The sequence below is a fragment of the Mustela erminea genome, chromosome 8 (assembly GCF_009829155.1).
Source record: "Mustela erminea isolate mMusErm1 chromosome 8, mMusErm1.Pri, whole genome shotgun sequence".
In the NCBI taxonomy this organism is placed as follows: Eukaryota; Metazoa; Chordata; class Mammalia; order Carnivora; family Mustelidae; genus Mustela; species Mustela erminea.
In genome coordinates, this window is record NC_045621.1 from 26,146,003 (window position 1) to 26,165,667 (window position 19,665).

The 19,665-nt window shown below is 38.9% G+C and overlaps 1 protein-coding gene across 3 annotated transcripts in view; it reads right to left on the bottom strand.

The window, feature by feature from the left end:
• LOC116597264 (peroxisomal trans-2-enoyl-CoA reductase-like) overlaps window positions 1-19,665 on the bottom strand; it is a 35,769-nt gene that overhangs the window by 15,281 nt on the left and 823 nt on the right. For all 3 annotated transcript variants that reach the window (XM_032354733.1, XM_032354732.1, XM_032354734.1), the window contains exons 2-6: window positions 17,796-17,929; window positions 16,886-17,051; window positions 11,790-11,871; window positions 3,053-3,149; window positions 1,933-2,043 (exon numbers count right to left, since the gene is read on the bottom strand). In XM_032354733.1, the coding sequence (XP_032210624.1) occupies window positions 1,933-2,043; window positions 3,053-3,149; window positions 11,790-11,871; window positions 16,886-17,051; window positions 17,796-17,929 (590 nt within the window). The remainder of the gene's footprint in view (window positions 1-1,932; window positions 2,044-3,052; window positions 3,150-11,789; window positions 11,872-16,885; window positions 17,052-17,795; window positions 17,930-19,665) is intronic.

Here is a 19,665-nt window from a genome sequence, read left to right on the forward strand (position 1 = left end):
AAACTTCTCAATTTTTATTTCTATACAGTAAATAGAGATAATATAGTTCACATAAACAAAGGTTGTGTTCTGTCCAAAATAAAAATTTAATCATTTCACCTCCTTGATTAAAATCTTTTAAAACCCCTCTTAGTTTTCAGAATAGGAATCCAACATTGTGCTTAAAATGGCCCATCAAATGTCTGATTTAACAGTATCTTCCAAAAACTTAATATGCAAAACTATTTTACTTCAAGAATTCTAGAAAGTCACTCCTGACACAAGAGTGCACATCTGTGTTCAGGGATGTTCACTACAGAATCACCACAATATCAGAAATATAAAGGGAATCTAAACATGCAACAGTAGAATCTAATTAAACATATCATGGTATAGCCATAGGCAAGTTGCAGAAAAACACATACAGTAGAATCCCAATCTCTAAAAAGGTTGGTAAATATGGGTCTTTTGGGGTATGCCTAGTAAATTTCTGAAATGAAAGACATCAAAATGCAAACAAAAGCGCGTTTAGAAATTAGAAACCTTTTTCTTTGAAGAGTTTAACGGTTTTGCTTTTACATTTAGCACTTCAATAAATGTGAAAATTATTTTGTATGTGATATGAGATAAGAGGCCTAATTTCTTTCTAATTAAACAGCCAATTGCCATAAGACTTATGCTAAATGGTTAATCCTTTCCTTGCAGACTTGAAATGCTACTTTTATCCTATTAAACTCCTTATATACACATGGTACTGATAAAGGAGTACATTCTGTTCCACTAAATTTATTCTGTTCCAGTGTCAGCACCATATACCCTAAATAACTATGACCATTTATAATATGTTTAGATATTGGGAAGGTCAAATCCCCTACATTATTATTTTTCAAAACATTTTTTGGATGCTTTTGCATTAATATTTCTCTAGATGAACTTAAGAATCAGTGTGTTTAATTCCAAAACTATATTAAATGTATGCATTAGTTTAGGGAAACTTGATATTATTTATTTTTATTATTTATTATTTTTTAAAATTTTATTTATTTATTTGAGAGAAAAAGAGTGAGAGAGAGCATGAGAGAGGAGAAGATCAGAGGGAGAAGCAGACTCCCCAAAGAGCTGGGAGCCCAATGCGGGACTTGATCCTGGAAGTCCGGGATCATGACCTGAGCCGAAGGCAGTCGCTCAAACAACTGAGCCACCCAGGCACCCTATTATTTATTATTCTTTTTTATTAAAGTACAGTTGACACTTGACATTACATTAGTTTCAAGCATACACCATAGTATCTCACAACTCTATGTTATGCCACGCTCAGCAGAAGTGTAGCTACCCTCGGTTATCAAAAAAAGGGAACCATGATTTTAATAAAATTGATTCTCTTCATTGAGGATTATGACATGCTTCTATTTATTCTTTTTTCCTGTTCTTCAAGAATAAATTTCTTATTGTTTAGAGCTAAGTTTATACCACGTAGTTCCATTTTTATTATTATTATAAAACAATATACTTTTTCCATTGTATTTTAAGACTGATATTGCTGGCCTTTAAGAAAGCTACTGATTTCTACATACTTAAATCTGGTCACCTTCCAGAAACCAAGTATGGAACTTCATACAGTTCTGGAAGTGAAGTATGGAAACTTCACCTGATTTTGCTTAGGGTCCCGGGTACCAACAAAGGCCATGTGATAAAACAACATAGCTGAAAAGTGCAATGAAATAAAACCAGGCTGTTCTTCATTCACACTGCATTCAGTTCTGGATAAAGAGAGCTGTGAGTGTGTAAGGCACAGAGCCAGAAAATGTAAGGGAAATGGGCTGGTGGCAATAGAACCACTCATCTCTGTCAGCCTCTATCATCTATCAGAATGTGTAAAAAGGACACCAAATGTCACAGTATTACAAAGTATAAAAGAAAGCAATTGGAATCAACATTAGAAATATACATTACCTCCTCAGGAACTCCAATTCGCTTGGCTGGGATTCTCTTAAAGAACCCTCCAAATAAGTTTTTTGCCAACGGACCATAGTTTTCAACAGCAGTCGGGGAATAAATGACTCCCTATGTTTAAGAATAAAAAAGAACAAAATGAAGCCCATAAAACTAAATTTTAAAATCACAAAAACATCAAGGCAGCCATCAACCAACACCAACAAAACAGTGGCTTAATAGAAAAGGCAACATTTCTAATATTAATTTTTCTCAAAATCATCAAGGAAGTACAGTTAACCACGATTACAAGGGGATCATATGAATGTTCATTTTGTGAACTCTTCTCCCTGAATAACCAGAAAAGCCCTGTATTTTTCCTGGAAAGATGTGTTCTCTAAAAACATAATTCGATGAATAGATCAGAGAGGCACTTAAGTGTGAAAAGGCGGGTGATAGAGGAGTCTATTCTGTTTTCCACGAGGCTTCTCTGATTTGTAACAGAAGCCTGGGCTGTGGTTATGTGAGACATGGAAAATACAATGGTTTCATGGGTTTTCATTATGGTAAAACCACAGATAAAATGTTTGAATGCAATATAAATAAATAAAATTTCAATTGTTTGGGAATTCTTTGATTTAGCTCTTACTAGTTTTCAAGTATGTTCCCGAGACATTTTCTCTTCACTTTGAATCAATCTTTAACTTGAATTAGACCTTAGTTTTTTCTCTCTCTCCTAAAGAAGCATTAATGATACACCAAGAAATAACAACATAATCTGGCAAATATTCGTTCTCTAAAGCAGAGGTTCTCAATCTTCATTGTGCATTTGAATGTCCTAGGTGGCTTTTAAAAATACCAACACCTCAACTCCATAGCAGGGAATCAAGCTTACCTTTCAATATTTTTTAACGTTTCCTAGATGATTCTAAGATACTGTCAAGACTGAGAATCATTGGCTTCCTTTCACCTGCTTGACACTCTAGTTGTAAATCTAAGCCTAAGTCTCTCCAATTTTACCTATTTTTAAAAGCCTGTGTTTCCTAGTATGCAGGCATATGAACAAATACCTCCATCAACAATCAAAGTGAATCAGAAAAGCACAACTTGTCAACAGCGTTTGTATGGAACGTTTACCTACAGGGGCAACACAGTTGATCCTTACTCCACTGCTAGCCCATTCCACAGCCAAGGACTTGGTGAGGTTGTAAACCCCTGCTCTAGCGGCTCCAGAATGCCTTTAAAAGACAAAGCATAACAATTCCAATCAGCTTCCACTGAATGTTTCTCTTGTTAACTCAAGTGACAGGTATGTCAGTGGCCTGTCAGATCCCCACAGATATGTTCTTATTGAGTCTGTTTTTTGGAGTCTTCATCTCAACAGTGGGAAAGGAGTGGGTCCTTTAACATTAAAGCCAAAACACAGGTATCTGATAGTCAATTGTGTGTGACCAGCCCACCAAAGGTTCTTCAAAACACCATGACCATAAGAGAAATATTTTGAAGATCTTTTATTATGTAGAAAAATTAACAGATTGGTTATTTTGGGAGTTACAGTGCGGTTATCTTTTAAATCAATTTTAGATGACAAGGCATAAGAAATTCATATTCATACATTGGGCTAAAAATATTATCAATAGAATTTCTAGACACACCCAAATTTAAGTAAATTTTAATATATTTTCAGATAGAAAGTTCAAAATAGTTAGGTCTGCATCGATATGGGGTCTTATGCACAAGGTACACTGTGGCGTAGAATTTCTAATTATAAGGTCCTTGGCACAAAGTATGTCAGATCTGGGGGCATATCTACATCTCACTAGAGAGGACCTACAGAGCCCAACCTCTTTAGAGAAAACCCATCTCTGTCCCAGTGTTGGCCACAGTAACCTTAGTGGGACTCCAGGCAAAAGACAACCACTTTGTCAGAATTATCCAAGCGATCCCATCACCATCAGGTATGGCCACAACTTCTGTTGCTACTGCATCCAGCAGTCTGGGTCTATCTATAGGACATGTTCCCTTGCCCTGCCCCCAATGCTGACAGTGGCCCAAAAGCAGCACTCAGCTGGAAGGATAATGGAAATTTCCAGGCTTCTCCACAACACCAGAAGTAACAGGCAGGGGCATGAATAAACATGCTAACGTAGAAATGCAATCAAGCCCTGGCCCTTTTCTGTGAGGGGGACCTAGAGGTGTTTGTCCCCTTGCACTCAATGCCCTGAACACCAGGGCCACCACATGAAGTCCTGCCTCTCAACATAGGAAAAGCCTCAGCAGTTATGTTGACCCCCTGAAGAAGCAAGTGGCAGACGTTCAGAAGCTGGAGTAACGGCCAAAGAGAGACAGCCACTAGAACTGAGAGACAGGTGGAAAACCAGAGACAGAAGTTATTGAATTTCAGTATCTGAACCAGTTTGTTATACATGAGCAAGAGGCAGATGCAGGGCAACAGAATATGCCACTCCAAAATATGACAGTAGGATCTCAGGACATGCCACCCAAAATACACAGCTTTGATAGATTATTTTGAGCTGAAAATAATTTTGGCACTTGAAAAATAGCAAATGCAGGGAGAAGCTTTCTCTAAACTCCCCTTATCTGCCTAAATATAGACTGGGTTCCACCCAAAGGAGCTCGATTACCATAAATCCCCTCCCCAAGGGGTTTATCACCCAGGGAAGACTGCCTGTGGTCACATTTGTAGAAGACTAGAAGTTGACATCACACCCAAACACACTCTGTCACAAGCTACCATACCTCCCACCTATTTTTCCAAGGGGCCCACACATCTTTCGTAAAAACCATTTGCTCTCCTCTACGAGGCCTCCATTGTTCCTCTCCCGTATTTACTAAGATAGTGGTTCAGTCTGAGCTCTAAGCCACTCTAGGAAGCTACTCATTTCTCCCCGGGTATCTCCCGCATACACATGATTTATACCTATGAATAAAGTTTTTTTTGTCTTGTTAATTTGTCTGTTATTGCAGGGGTCTCTACTAAGAACTCAGAAGGGTAGAGGGAAAATTCTTTTTCCTCCCCTACACAGTTTTCTCAAGCTTCACAGATGAAGAGAAGGACATTCAGTAGAAACTTAACACAAACATAACAACATGTTGAGATTACATTTCCATACTCAACGATCTACCAGAGAAGGTGACAGAAAAGGGTGTGACGTCAGAAGTGAAACTGCTGATGTATGTCAAGGGCACAGCAACAGGGGAGCCTGAGGCCCATGCTCTCCATCCTTTCCAGTTAAGGAGACAAGGATGCAGTCTTCCTCCATGGGATTCAGATCTCCTAAAAGTGATACAAGAACTGAAAGAAGTTACTCTGGATCCACAAACAGCACATCCTAATCTGCTTCTCTCTGAGGATAAACAACAACAACAAACACCAAAACCCAGAAAAAACTTTGACAACTGTGAAGAAAAAAGCAGAGAGTTCATTCAAATCCAGAGAGACTTATAGTTTATCCAGTCCTGTGCTCTGAAAGACTTGATTATGGTGGACATTCCTCGGAGGTCAAGGTGGATGAGATGCCTGAATGGGCCATGGGGGTTTGTGAAGATTCCCTTTCCAGGAAGAGAAAGTGGTTCCCATTGGAACAGAGTAGGTACTGGGCAATTCAGCTTCAGAGTGATGACTACGTCACATAAGTGCTGCCTTAGTCACCGTTCTTCTAAAGGAAAACCCAGGAGGGACAGACATTTATTTGGACTATGAGTTGACTGAGATTTTATGTTACCATTTACATGACAGGTCTCACCACTGTTCTTTCAATGACCAATTTTCTGAAGTATGAAGGCCTCGTTTCTGTATCATATATGATTTAAAATCTCTTATAATCTGTACTGGAACAGATTGTGAGTGATAAACTGTCTTGAAGGTTGTCACAATGCCTCACTGTCTTCCTCTAATTTATAAATAAGAAGCAGAAGGATGCATGACTCTCCATGAATATAGCACCAACCAATTTTTTCAATGCTTCTACAACTTAAATAGTTACTACCATAGTTACTACACTCTTTTTCATCAGGCCTCTTTCAATCAGAATAATTATTTTGAGGAAGGAGTAAAGATGGTGGAGTAGGGAACCCTATTTCAACCGGTCCCCTGAATTGAGCTGGCTATCTACCACATCATTCTGAACACTCAAGAAATCAGACTAAGATATAAGAAGATATATCTGGATCTCTACAAACAGCATGTCTGCAGTGGATGGCCTCGAGGTATGAAGTGGGAAGCCGTGATTCTGCGGGCAGATACCGGAAGATAAATGGATGGGGGAGGAAACCTCCACAATTTGTACCAGGAAGGCAAAGGCCTCCTACACTGGGGACCGGGCACAGACTCACAGATTGGTAGCCATGGGGAAAGGACTTTAGGGCAGCCTACCAGACTGAAGCCTGGAACTACAGGGGTACATGTGTGAACAGGGGTGCAGCTTGCGGTTTTAGAAGTACAAATGGGAGAGAGTCCGGCCCTGGGAGCGAGGGCTGGGAGTGCTGCTGTGCAGCCTGCAATGCAGGATGCTGCAGTTTTTAGCAGCACAGACAGAAAGAGAGACAGTGTGGCCTGGAGGGCTCAGTGAAGAGCAGACTGCAATCTCATTGTTCTGGGACAAAGGTTTGGATATGGTCACTTCTGTTCAGATTCTCAGAAGAGACGCATAAAGCCACCAGAGAACCAAAGCCCCTCTCTCGCCAAACCAGCTTTCAATGAGCCCATCTCCCTCCCCACACAGGGGGCAGGACAACTCTGCCCAAACAGGGTTGCCTCAGTAACAGTGTGGCAGGCCCCTCCCCCAGAAGACAGGCTGGAAGAACAAGAAACGGACAACCCTAAGTTCCCTATAAAGCAGGTGCATCTTGCTTGGGTTGTGGTCAATAATTTGTACTCTGTACATTCCCTCAACCACCCCTCAACAGAATGACTAAGAGAAGGAACCCCAACAAAGGAAAGAATCAGAGAATATGGCCTCTGCCACAGAACTAATACATATGGATATAACCAAGATGTCAGAAATAGACTTCAGAGTAACAATTACAAGGGGAAATCTAGACTTGAGAAAAATATTAACAACAATATAGAATCGCTTAGGGCAAAAATGAAATCGAATTAGGCAAAACTTAAAAATGCTATGAATGAAACGCAGTCTAAACTGGATAGTCTGACTGCTGGGGTAAACAAGAAGAATGAATTAGTGAGCTAGAGGATAAGATGATAGAAAAAAAGGAAACTGAGGCAGGATGGGAAAAACAAGTTAAAGCCTAAGGAATCAAACTGAGAGAGATTAGCGACTCAATGAAACATTCCAATATCAGAATTATTGGGATCCCTGAGGGGGTGGAAAGCAAGAGAGAGAAAGAGAGAGAGAGAGAGATCTAGAAGATATATTTGAGTAAATTGCATCTGAGAAGTTCCCTAATCTGGTAAAGGAAATAAGCATTCACATCCAAGAGGCAGAGAGGACCCAAGATCAATGTGAACAGACCAACGCCCCAGCATAGAATAGTACAATCTGCAAATCCTAGATCCAAGGAAACAATCTTAAAAGTGGAAAGAGGGAAGAGATTTATTTACAGAGAGAGGAACATCAGAATAATGTCAGACCTGTCCACAGAGACCTGGCAAGCCAAAAAGGCAAGACATATTCAGGGTACTCAATGAGAAGAACACGAATGCAAGGATACTTTATCCAGCAAGGCTGTCCTTCAGAATGGATGGAGAGACAAAGAGCTTCCAAGAACGGCAGAAACTGAAAGAATATATGACCACAAAGCCAGCCCTATAAGAAATATTAAGGGGGACTCTATAAAAGGAGAAAAAACCCAACAGTGATATAGAACAGGATTGACAGAGACAATCTAGAGAAAAAAGCTTCACAGGCAACATGACAATAAAATTGTATCTTTCAAAAATCACTCTTAACATGAATGGCTTATACGTTCCCATGAAATGGCACAGGGTTGCAGACTGGGTAAAAAGACATGACCCATACCTATGCTCTCTACAAGAGACTCATTTTGAAACTAAAGATACATCCAGACTGTAGGTGAAGGGATAGAGAACCATTTTTCATACCAACAGACCTCAAGGGAAAACTGGGGCAGCAATTTTCATACCAGAAAAATTAGATTTTAAGCTAAAGACTATAGTTAGAGATACAGAAGGACACTATATCATTCTTAAAGCGTCGGTCCAACAAGAGGATCTAACAATTGTAAATATTTATGCCCCCAACATGGGAGCAGCCACTACATAAGAGACCTCAACACTCCACTCTCGGCAATAGATCATCTAAGCAGAAAATCAACAAAGAAAGAAGAGCTTTGAATGTCACACTGGACCAGATGGACCTCAGAGATATACCACAGGACACTTCACCTTAAAATATCAGAATACTTATTCTTCTCAAACACACATGGAAATTTCTCCAGAATTAAGCACATACTGGGACACAAATCAGATATCAACCAATACCAAAGATTGAGATTATTCCCTGCATATTCTCAGACCATAATGCTTTGCAACTGGAAGTCAAACATAAGAAAAAATTTGGAAGAAATTTAAACACTTGGAAGCTAAAGATCATCCTGCTTAAGAATGTTTACATCAACCAGGAAATCAAAGAAGAACATAAACAATTCGTGGAAACCAATGAGAATGAAAACACATCGGTACAAAACCTACAGGATACTGTAAAGGTGATACTAAGGGGGGAATACATAGCCATCCAAGCCTCACTCAAAAAAATAGAAAAGTCCCATATGCACAAATTAACTTTACACCTTCAGGAACTGGAAAAAGAACAACAAATAAAGCCTAAGCCATGCACGAGAAGAGAAGTAATTAAGATTAGAGCAAACATCAATGAATCAGAAACCAGAAATCTAGTAGAGCAGATCAACGAAACGAGAAGCTGGTTCCTTGAAAGAATTAATAAGACTGATAAACCACTGGCCAGACTTTCCAAAAGAAAAGAGAAAGGATCCAAATTAATAAAACCATGAATGAAAGGGGAGAGATCACAACTAATACCAAAGAAACAGAAACAATTATTAAAAATTATTATCAATGACTATATGCCAATAAATTAAGGAACCTGGAGGAAATGGATGTCTTCCTGGAAACCTATAAAATACCAAGACTGTAATAGGGAGAAATTGACAACCTGAATAGACCCAATAACCAGTAATGATATTGAAGCAGTGATCAAAAACCTCCTAAAAAACAAGAGTCCAGGGCCCGATGGAGTCCCTGGAGGTTTCTACCACACATTCAAAGAAGAAATAATACCTGTTCTCCTGAAGCTCTTTCAAAAAATACAAACAGAAGGAAAACTTCCAAACTCATTCTTTCAGGCCAGCATTACCTTGATCCCAAAACCAGGCAAAGACCCTATTAAAAGGAGAACTACAGAACAATATTCCTGATGAATATAGATGCCAAAATTCTCAACAAGATCCTACCCATTAGGATCCAACAGTACATTAAAAGGATTATCCATCATAACCAGGTGGGATTTATCCCTGGGATGCAAGGTGGTTCAACGTTCGCAAATCAGTGTGATAGAACACATTAATAAGAGAAAAGATAAGAACGATATAGTCCTCTCAATTGATGTAGAAAAAGTATTTGACAAAGTACAGCAAATCCTTTCCTGAATAAGACTCTTCAGAGTGTAGAAACAGAAAGAAGATTCCTCAATTTCATAAAAACCACCTATGAAAAGCCCACAGCGAAAATCATTCTTTTTTTTTTAATTTTTTATTTTTTATAAACATATATTTTTATCCCCAGGGGTACAGGTCTGTGAATCACCAGGTTTACACACAACGAAAATCATTCTTGATGGAGAAAAGCTGAGAGCCCTCCCCTTTAGATCAGGAACATGACGAGGATTTCCACTCAGTTTAGCTCAGACTAAACTACCCTGCAAAGATGTAATAGAAAATAGACTAGCCTTAGACAGTATTAAGAAAAATGTTCCAACACAGCCATATGACTCAAACATATATACAAGATTTCCAGATAGCCTTTTTTTTTTTAAAGATTTGATTTATTTCTTTGACAGAAAGAGGTAACAAGTAGGCAGAAAGGCAGGCGGTGGGGTGGGGTGGTAGGCTCCCGGCTGAGCAGAGAGCCGGACACAGGGCTGGATCCTAGGACCCTGGATCATGACCCAAGCCGAAGGCAGAGGCTTAACCCACTGAGCCACCCAGGCACCCCACCAGATAGGCTTTCAACAACTCAAAAGATGCTCCACAGAGAATACCATTTCTTGACCATGAGAGCTGTCCAGAAGTTGACAACACACATTTTGGGTCAGGCTCTGGGGAATATACACTCTCATACTTTGTTGGCTGGAAATACCTAAAAGTATGCATTTACCCTTCACCTTCACCCAGCAATCCAACTTCCAGGATGTACCCTGAAGATATAACTCCACAAATAGGAAACAAGTATGTACAGTGTTATTCACTGCAGAATTATTTGTAATGCAAAATGTAGAAACAATACAAATTTCTACTAAGTTTGAGATAGTACGTGCATTTGAAAAAAGGAATTTGAAAAGAAATCTGTAAGTCCCTCATAGTGGTCTACCAAAAAATTTAATAAAAATAATAATAAATACAGAGAGAAAGAAGGAATGGCTGTTGCAGAAAAGTCATTTTACAGAAGAATATCAGCTAATAAATACAGAAGCAATTATGAAATCAGAAAAATCAACATCTTCCGAATCCTAATGTCTTAAGTGATTCAGGTAAGAATCAACAATGGTTACAAAAATCACAATGGCAAACAGGATATCCATGCAGTGCCAAAATATCACCCTGCACATTACAGTTTACATATTACTAATAAAGGAAGTCAGGTCATGGTCTTACCTGGTTAACAGGCTATCTCTGGAATGAGAAGGTACAGAGCACTCAACTTTGTACCTTATGCAGTTTTATACATATGTAAAAACTAGCATGCTTTGTTCTTATAACACTAAGATAGGTCTATTTCATAAAAAGAAATATTCTATGTTGGAAAATCTTTAAAAATTTTTAATTAAAAAAAGGGAAGGAATCAGAATTTATCAAAGATACAAAAGAAATAAAAATGAAATAGATACAAATTAAATACGAAAAGAATTTTTTGTAAACCAGATTTTTTAACTACTAAAAGTATGGTTTTCAAATAGCTTCCTGGCACACTGTTTTCTCTTTGTTCTATGTGGACGCCCTTTTAGATTATTAAGACTCTACTGAGCCAGTAGGCTAAGTTAGTTCACTGACTGACTTTTTTTTTTTAATCTATTTCCAACATAAAAATTTACCAAATTCATAGTAAGAATCAAACATGTCCAACTCTATTACAGAGTAATAATTTAGCAGTTCTGTCTAAAATTGAAGATATATATTTACAGTATTCAAATCTAAATTAATCTAAATATGGTTCATTTCCACATGTTAACAACAACAAAAAAAATCTCTTCAGACACTGATGACCAGTTAGTGACATCTGGATTAGGGTTACTGGATAAAATAGAGGACAACCAGTTAAATTTGAATTTCAGATAAACAAGAAAATATTTTAGCATAAATATGCCCCAAGCAATATTTGGGATAGACATAATATAAAACTTAATGGGGCCTCCTGATTCTATTTTCTTGGTAAATCTGGCAAGTCTAATATGCGTAGGAACGTTTTGCAAGTACATTTTTGAAGATCAAATAAAGGGCAATGTTAAGTATTGAGATTGAAACTCATTACAGCATTCAGGATTGTGACTTATGAAATCTTCTCCACCCCACTCCCCCCATTCAGAGGACAAAACCCCAAGACATAGGAAAAAAATATGTATATATATATTAAGTATGCTTACACAAATCCTGGAAATCCGTTTCTAGTAAGGACAATAATATTGACAATAGATCCTCCGTGCTCTTTCATCCAGGACTTGTAAACTGCAGGAAACAGCCAATGACAAGCATATGAAATAGCGTCCTGACTCTCTTCTCACTCACCGTCCCACCATCTTGCTTGCTATTTAAACATTTTTAATTTCAGGGTGCCTGGGTGGTTCAGTGGGTTAAGCCTCTGCCTTTGGCTCAGCCCTGCATCAGGCTCTCTGCTCAGCAGGGAATCTACTACCCCCTCTCTCTCTGCCTGCCTCTCTGCCTACTTGTGATCTCTCTCCCTGCCAAATAAATAAATAAAATCTTAAAATATTTTTAAATTTACAATTCCTTTTTTAAAAGCCTGACTGAATATAATTTATATATCATGAAACTCATCCACTTTATGTGTACAATTTAATGATTTTGATAAACATAGAGCCATGCACCACTATCACAATCCAGTTTTAGAACATTCCATCACCCCCAAAAACATTGCTTTGTGCCCATCTGCAGCCAAGCCATCCCCACGCAAACCCTCATCTACTTTCCATTTATATAAATTCGTCTTTTCTGGACATTTCAGATAAATGAAATCACACCATATGGGGTCATTTGTGTCTGGATTCTTTTACTTAGAATAGTATCTGTAAGGTTCACCCACAGAGTAACGTGTCTCAATAGTTAATTTTTATTGCCGAATAATATTCCAGGGAACAGACAGGCCATATTTCATTTGTCTGCTCACCAGAGGATGAACATTTGAATTGATTCCACTGGCAGGTGATGAAGAATACAAACTGTTGGGTGGACATGGGTTTTTATTTCTCTTGGGTAGATGCTTGGGAATGGAACTGCTGGGTCATATGGCAACTGTATGTTTAACTTTTTAAGGAACTGCCAAACTGTTTTCTGGTGTCGCCACTATTATACATTTCTACCAGATATGCATGAGGGTTTCAGTTTCTCCAGGCTATTATTGCCCAATTTTTTTTTATTATAACCATCCTAGTGGGTATGAAGTGATATTTCACTGAGGTTTTGATCTGATGTCCCGAATGACTAATGGTGCTGACAATCTTCTGATGTACTTATCAGCCATTCAGTTATTTTCTTTGGTAAAATAGCTATTCAAATATTTTGCTCATTTTTTAATTGGTTTGTTTTCTTTTTTTTTTTATTTTTATTTTAAAAGATTTTATTTATTTATTTGACAGAGAGAAATCACAAGTAGACGGAGAGGCAGGCAGAGAGAGAGACAGGGAAGCAGGCTCCCTGCTGAGCAGAGAGCCCGATGCGGGACTCGATCCCAGGACCCTGAGATCATGACCTGAGCTGAAGGCAGCGGCTTAACCCACTGAGGGACCGAGGCGCCCCTGGTTTGTTTTCTTAATACTGAATGATAAGAGCTCTTTCTTTGTTCTGGATACAAGTCCTTTATCAGATGTGTGATTTCCTTCAGTCTGGCTTATCTTTTCATTTTATTAATGTTGTCTCTTTAAGTGCAAACATATTTACGTTTGATTAAGTCAAGTTTATCAATTTTTTTTACTTCATACATGGTATTCTAGATGGTGTATCTCAGGACTCTGCCTAAGTCAAGGTCATAAAGATTTTGTGCTTTATTATAATGTTTCCAAAAGTTACACAATTTTACCAATTGCATTTAGGTCTACGGTCCATTTTGTACTTTTGGTTAACTTTTACTTATGGTATGAGGGAAGGGTCTTCTTGCATGTGGATATCCAACTGTCTAGGACCATCGCTGAAAAGACGATCATTTCCCCACAGAATTGCCTTGGCCCCCTTGGCAAAAATCATAAATATAAGGGATTAATCACAACTATAAGGGTTTATTTCTAGACTTTCAAATTTGTCCAAAATATCTATTCTTTTCTCCTTATGCCAGTACCACGTTATCTTGAAATCAAGAAGTATAAATCCTCCAACTTTCCAGGTTTGCAAAACTGTTTTGGCTACTCTGAGTCCTTTGCACTTCCACATGTATTTTAGGATCTGCTTGTCATTTTCTGCAAAAGTACTAGGGACTGCATTGAACCTACATACCAATTCGGGAAGAACTACAACATTAACCGTATCAAGTCTTCCAATTCATAAATACTGAATGCTTTTCCATTTATTCTGATCATTCATTTCTCTCAGCCACGTTTTGTTGTTTGTAGACACAAGTCTTATCTTGCTTTTGTTAATTCTTTAAGTATTTTCTTTTCAATTTTGGTGTTTTTTGTAGGGGGAGAGAGTGGGAGTGGGGTTGAGGGTAGTAAGGTGGAGGGAGAAGAAGAGAGACTCTTAAGCAGGTTCTACAACCAGCGCAGACCCTACACAGGACTCGACCTCGTGAGAGCTCATGACCTGAGCTGAAATCAAGACTCAGACCCTCAACTGATGAAGCCACCAGGTGTCCCTCATTCTTTAAGTATTTTATCCTTTTTTGAAGCCCCATTTGATATTTAGCCATCAACTCTATTCATACAAACCAAGACAACGTCAGATGTGTACCCTCAAGACTCACTTCAATAGAAATCTAATTTTTAGAATGTAAAGGCCAGAGAACAAGGAAAGACCCATTCCTATTAAGAGCTAAGACAAAAATAAGAATGGCTTCCCATCATTACTTAAAGCTTTCCAGTTGAGTTCTTCCCAATTCATACTAGATGACAGAAAAAGGAGGTAAAGCCCCCAGAAAAGAAGACATAAAATACGGTATTTTTGGACTCTAAGACAATTCTTTCATATTATTTTGAAATTGTGGAAACTGGGCTATGTTTTATAGTTGGTGGCTTCTTAGGGTACAAATAACGCTGTTCCTACTTTCTTAGTAGTGTATAAAATGATGGTGCATTTCACCAAAGATACATTGAATGTATCTTTCACTCAATGAAATACATTATTTATTTTTAGACAACATGATTGTGTAGCTAAACACCTGAAAGACTAATTTCAAAAACTGTTAGATAAACTACAAATTGCTAGATAAATAATTGGGAAAAGAGCCCATTCAAAATAGCAGGCGTCGGAGTGCCCAGGTGGCTCAGTTGGTTAAGCATCTCCCTCCAACTCAGGTTATGATCCCAGGGTCCTAGGAATAAGCTCCGCATCAGGTTTCCTGCTCCCTGCTTCTCCCTCTGCTTGTGTTCGCCCTGCTTGTGCTCTCTTGCTCTCTGTCAAAAAAATAAAATCTTAAAAAAAAAAGATAATAAATATAAATAAAATAAAAATAAAAGGTAATAAAATGATAATAAATATAATAAAGTAATATAAATATGTTTTATATATCTATATAAATATAAAAAATATAAATAAAATAAAAATAAAAGATAATGAAATATTAAAAAAAAAAAAAAGCTCCTAGGGGCGCCTGGGTGGCTCAGTGGGTTAAGCCGCTGCCTTCAGCTCAGGTCATGATCTCAGGGTCCTGGGATCGAGTCCCGCATCGGGCTCTCTGCTCAGCAGGGAGCCTGCTTCCCTTCCTCTCTCTCTGCCTGCCTCTCTGCCTACTTGTGATCTCTCTCTGTCAAATAAATAAATAAAATATTAAAAAAAAAAAAGCTCCCTCTGCTTGTGCTCTCTTGCTCTCTGTGAAAATAATAAAATCTTTAAAACAAGAAAAGAAAGAAAGAAAGAGGTCATGAATAGCCCAAAAAGCTTGGAAATGTAAATAAAGATCTATGTGCCATATCAAATATCTAAAAAAAAAAAATACTATGAAAAAATAAAAAGGTATAAATTTATTTCAATTACCCTACACAGGCTTTCTGCTTTTGCTTAAAGAGTACTCTATGTTAGAACTCTGAAATCAAAAGCACCTGAGTGGCTCATCATTAAGTGTCTGCCTTTGGCCCCGGTCATGATCCCAGGGTCCTGAGATCCAGCCCCACATCAGGCTCCCTGCTCAGTGGGAAGTGGGCTTCTCCCTCTCCCATTCCCCCTGTTTGGGTTCCCTCTCTCTGTGTGTCTTTCTCTGTCAAATAAATAAATAAATAAATAAAGTCTTTAAAAAAAAAAGAACTCTGAAATCATCTTTGTGTTTTTCCCCTGACACTTCCAGAGCTGTCATGGGAATATTTCTTTAAGAAATGTGAGGTAGTCTCAGATGCCAATCACAAGTCCAGCTTGTGCTTCTGACCAAGGGGCTATAAATCAGAGGTTCCCATGAAACAGACAGCCACAACAAATGTAAAGCTTTATACTACTAGTTAGATGAAGATGAAAGCTGGAAATGTCTGCAAGATTGTGACATAGAGATGTTAAGAATATAAAGCCTAATCCATATTAGGGCGAAGACCCTTTGGGTTGGAATTCTACCTGTTCTGTGGTTTTCATCATGAAAATGTCTTCGATTGTTTTTCAATAAACCCTTGAATTACTCAATGTCAGGGGTTGAATATCATCACCTATGAAATATAACTTTCAATCCAAAGATCTCCATGCATGCTAATTAGTTGTTAGTCAGAAAGGATGTGGACTCCGGCATTCTCCCTGCAGATCTGACAAGTTACAAGAGATTAAACAGATTCATTTCTTTAAAACTAAGTGTGAGAGTTTTGTCTGTTTGTTTGTTTTAATTTCAGGAACAACTTCGTAGCTATATCTTTGTACAGATTCTTAATAATTTTCTCATGATAAATTCCTAGAAATAAAATTGTAAGATCAAACCATACCCATATTTTACAAATATTGCCAAATGACTATCCAGAAAAGCAGCAATTTACATTTCTGTGTCCTATGCAAGCAAATCAGGGCAGTCAGTACTGCAGACATGGAGTTTCTGAGTCCCCAACAATTCTCTTGGAAGATTCTCTATGATCTAGGGGCACCTAGGTGGCTCAGTGGGTTAACCCTCTGCCTTCAGCTTAGGTCATGATCTCAGGGTCCCAGGACTGAGTCCGGTATCGGGCTCCCTGCTCAGGGGTAGCCTGCTTCTCCATTTCCACTCCCCCTGCTTATGTGTGCTCTCTCTCTCTCTCTCTGATAAATAAGTAAAATCTTTAAAGAAAAAAAAAGATTCTCTACGACTTTAAATAAAGACACCTTGCCTTTTTGGGTTATTGGTCATACTCACCTGCTTTGCACATGTAGAAGGTGCCCGTCAGGTTGGTCTCAATCACAGCATGCCATCCCTTTGCACTGATGTGTTCTGTAGGAGACGTGAACTGGCCTCCTCCATTGTTTACCAAAAAATTGATCTTACCGTAAACATCTAAGGTGGATTTGACCAAATTCTCCACCTAAAGAAAAATGTTCAAAGTAAACTGGTTAACAACTTCACTTGCTAGCTGGACTGATAGCTTACTCTGGGAGAAGAACTTGCAGTCTGTCGCAGTAAAATGTATCACTACCAGTCGCCGAAATCCAGTTAAAATTAACACTAAGAGGGCGCCTGGGTGGCTCAGTGGGTTAAGCTGCTGCCTTCGGCTCAGGTCATGATCTCAGGGTCCTGGGATCGAGTCCCACATCGGGCTCTCTGCTCAGCAGGGAGCCTGCTTCCTCCTCTCTCTCTCTGCCTGCCTCTCTGCCTACTTGTGATCTCTGTCAAATAAATAAATAAAATCTTTAAAAAAAAAAATTAACACTAAGAAATTACTTAAAAGGGGCACCTGTCTGGCTCAGTTGGTATACCATGTGACTCTGGATCTTGGGGTTGTGAGTTTGAGCCCCCCGGTGGGTGCAGAAATGACTGATCACTTAAAAATAAGATCTTAATACAAAATAAAGAAATGACTTAAAAGGCAAAAGGCACAAAAGTAATCTCGCTGAGCCCACATCCTTGCTTAGCTTCCTTAAAGATTGTTTCTTTCCTCTCCTCCCCCAGGGGGTAATACTCAGATTAACGAAAGAATCTCTTTTACAGCCTCTGCTTCTAGTTAAACTCCTCTAAGACCTCGACCACAGGAACATCTGAAGCACTAGTTTTAGGAACCGCTACTGTAAATAAAATGAATGAATAAAGGCTATAGACATATTTACATTACCTCCTCTTCATTGCGGATGTTGCATTTTATGGGAGTGACCTGAGCCTGGTTGTTGGGGGGCAGACTGGCCTTCAGTTCCGTTGCAACAGATTTTAATCTATCCAAGTTACGAGATGCAATGACCACATTACACCCTGAAAAGAAAACATTCAAGAAATAGTAAATATGCTTTCATTGATAAATATGCTTTCACTGGTTGTCTAAATTAAGAAAAAAACAAAAAAAATTTCAGAAGTTCTTTCATGTGTACCCATTAAAAAAAGGTGAATCAGGGTGTGCCTGGGTGGCTCAGTGGGTTAAAGCCTCTGCCTTCGGCTCAGGTCATGATCCCAGGGTCCTGGGATCCAGCCCCGCATGGGGCTCTCTGCTCACTGGGGAGCCTGCTTCCCCCTCTCTCTATCTGCATGCCTCTCTGCCTACTTGTGATCTGTCAAATAAATAAATAAAGTCTTTTTAAAAAAATGGTGAATCAGGACTTCTGCCTCTGGTTAAAATCAAACATCAATAATGGAGTTTACCCTCCAGATCAATGGAACAAAAAACCTGGTCAAAGTATAATGCAGAACAGCTTTCAGGCACAGGACTTGGGGTAGCATGGCATAGTGATCTATCTCAGAGAGTGGAAACAAACAATGTGAACCCTATGATCGTTCCAGCTTGCTACCTGGAGAGTTTCCCAGGTACAGCCCAGGGAGGAGGAAGAGGAACCATTCAGATTCCAGGATGAGATGAAGTTGGGAGTCAAGGTAGGCCAAGAAGGCACTGGAGATAGTGTTTCTTTCTTTCTTTTTTTTTTTTTTAGATTTTTAAAATTTGACAGACAGATCACAAGTAGGCAGAGAGGCAGGCAGAGAGAGAGGGAGAAGCAGCCTTCCCGCTGAACATAGAGCCATATACAGGGCTCGATCCCAGGACCATGGGATCATGACCTGAGCCAAAGGCAGAGGCTTCAACCCACTGAACCACCCAGGCGCCCCGCTGAAGTGTTTCAAACAGGCAAAATCTCATTTGAAAAGCAATGGGTAAGATACTCAGAAGGGTATGACCTGAGTGGTGAAGCAAAATTACTCTAGATTAACTAGATTAAAGGCTATTCAGGTCAATACTTAACGTATAACAAGTCTCTCTTAAAGTATCAAACTGTTTCCAAAGAACCTAACAACAGAAATAACAACTTCTGGGCTGCAGTTAACAGGGAACAAAAGCTCAAGAATATTTATTTATTTATTTTTAAAGATTTTATTTATTTATTTGACAAACAGAGATCACAAGTAGGCAGAGAGGCAGAAAGAGAGAGGGACACAAACTCCCTGCCCAGCAGAGAGCCTGATTCAGGATTCGATCCCAGGACCCTGAGATCATGACCTGAGCTGATGGCAGAGGCTTAACCCACTGAGCCATCCAGGCGCCCCAGAGCTCAAGAATATTTAAATGAATATATAAATAACCAGCATCCAACAAGATAAAATTAAAAATGTTCAGCAGTAATTTTTTTAATTGCAAAGCATTTAAACGCATCATGAGGAGAAAATAAAAACAGAAACAGAAATGGCAATGATGATATCATTAAATAAACCAGTGATAAAGAGAAAAATATGAAAAGTCTTCCCGCGTTTCCTCATTCGGTTCATAGGACGGGTTCATTTTAAACACATCTATAAAGAATTCCAGAGCACGTTTCCACAGGTCTCCTTGTTCCCTACCTCGAGCATGTTATCTGTGATTCTAACTGTTCCCTTTAGTGCACAAATAGTGGTTTCATCCTTCAAGGCTTCTGCAGCATTTCTTAGAGACTCTTCCCTTTCCCCCCGCGGTTTCAACGTCTCCTACAGGTACAGCCTCTTGGCTTGGCCAGTCCATGTCTCCCAGC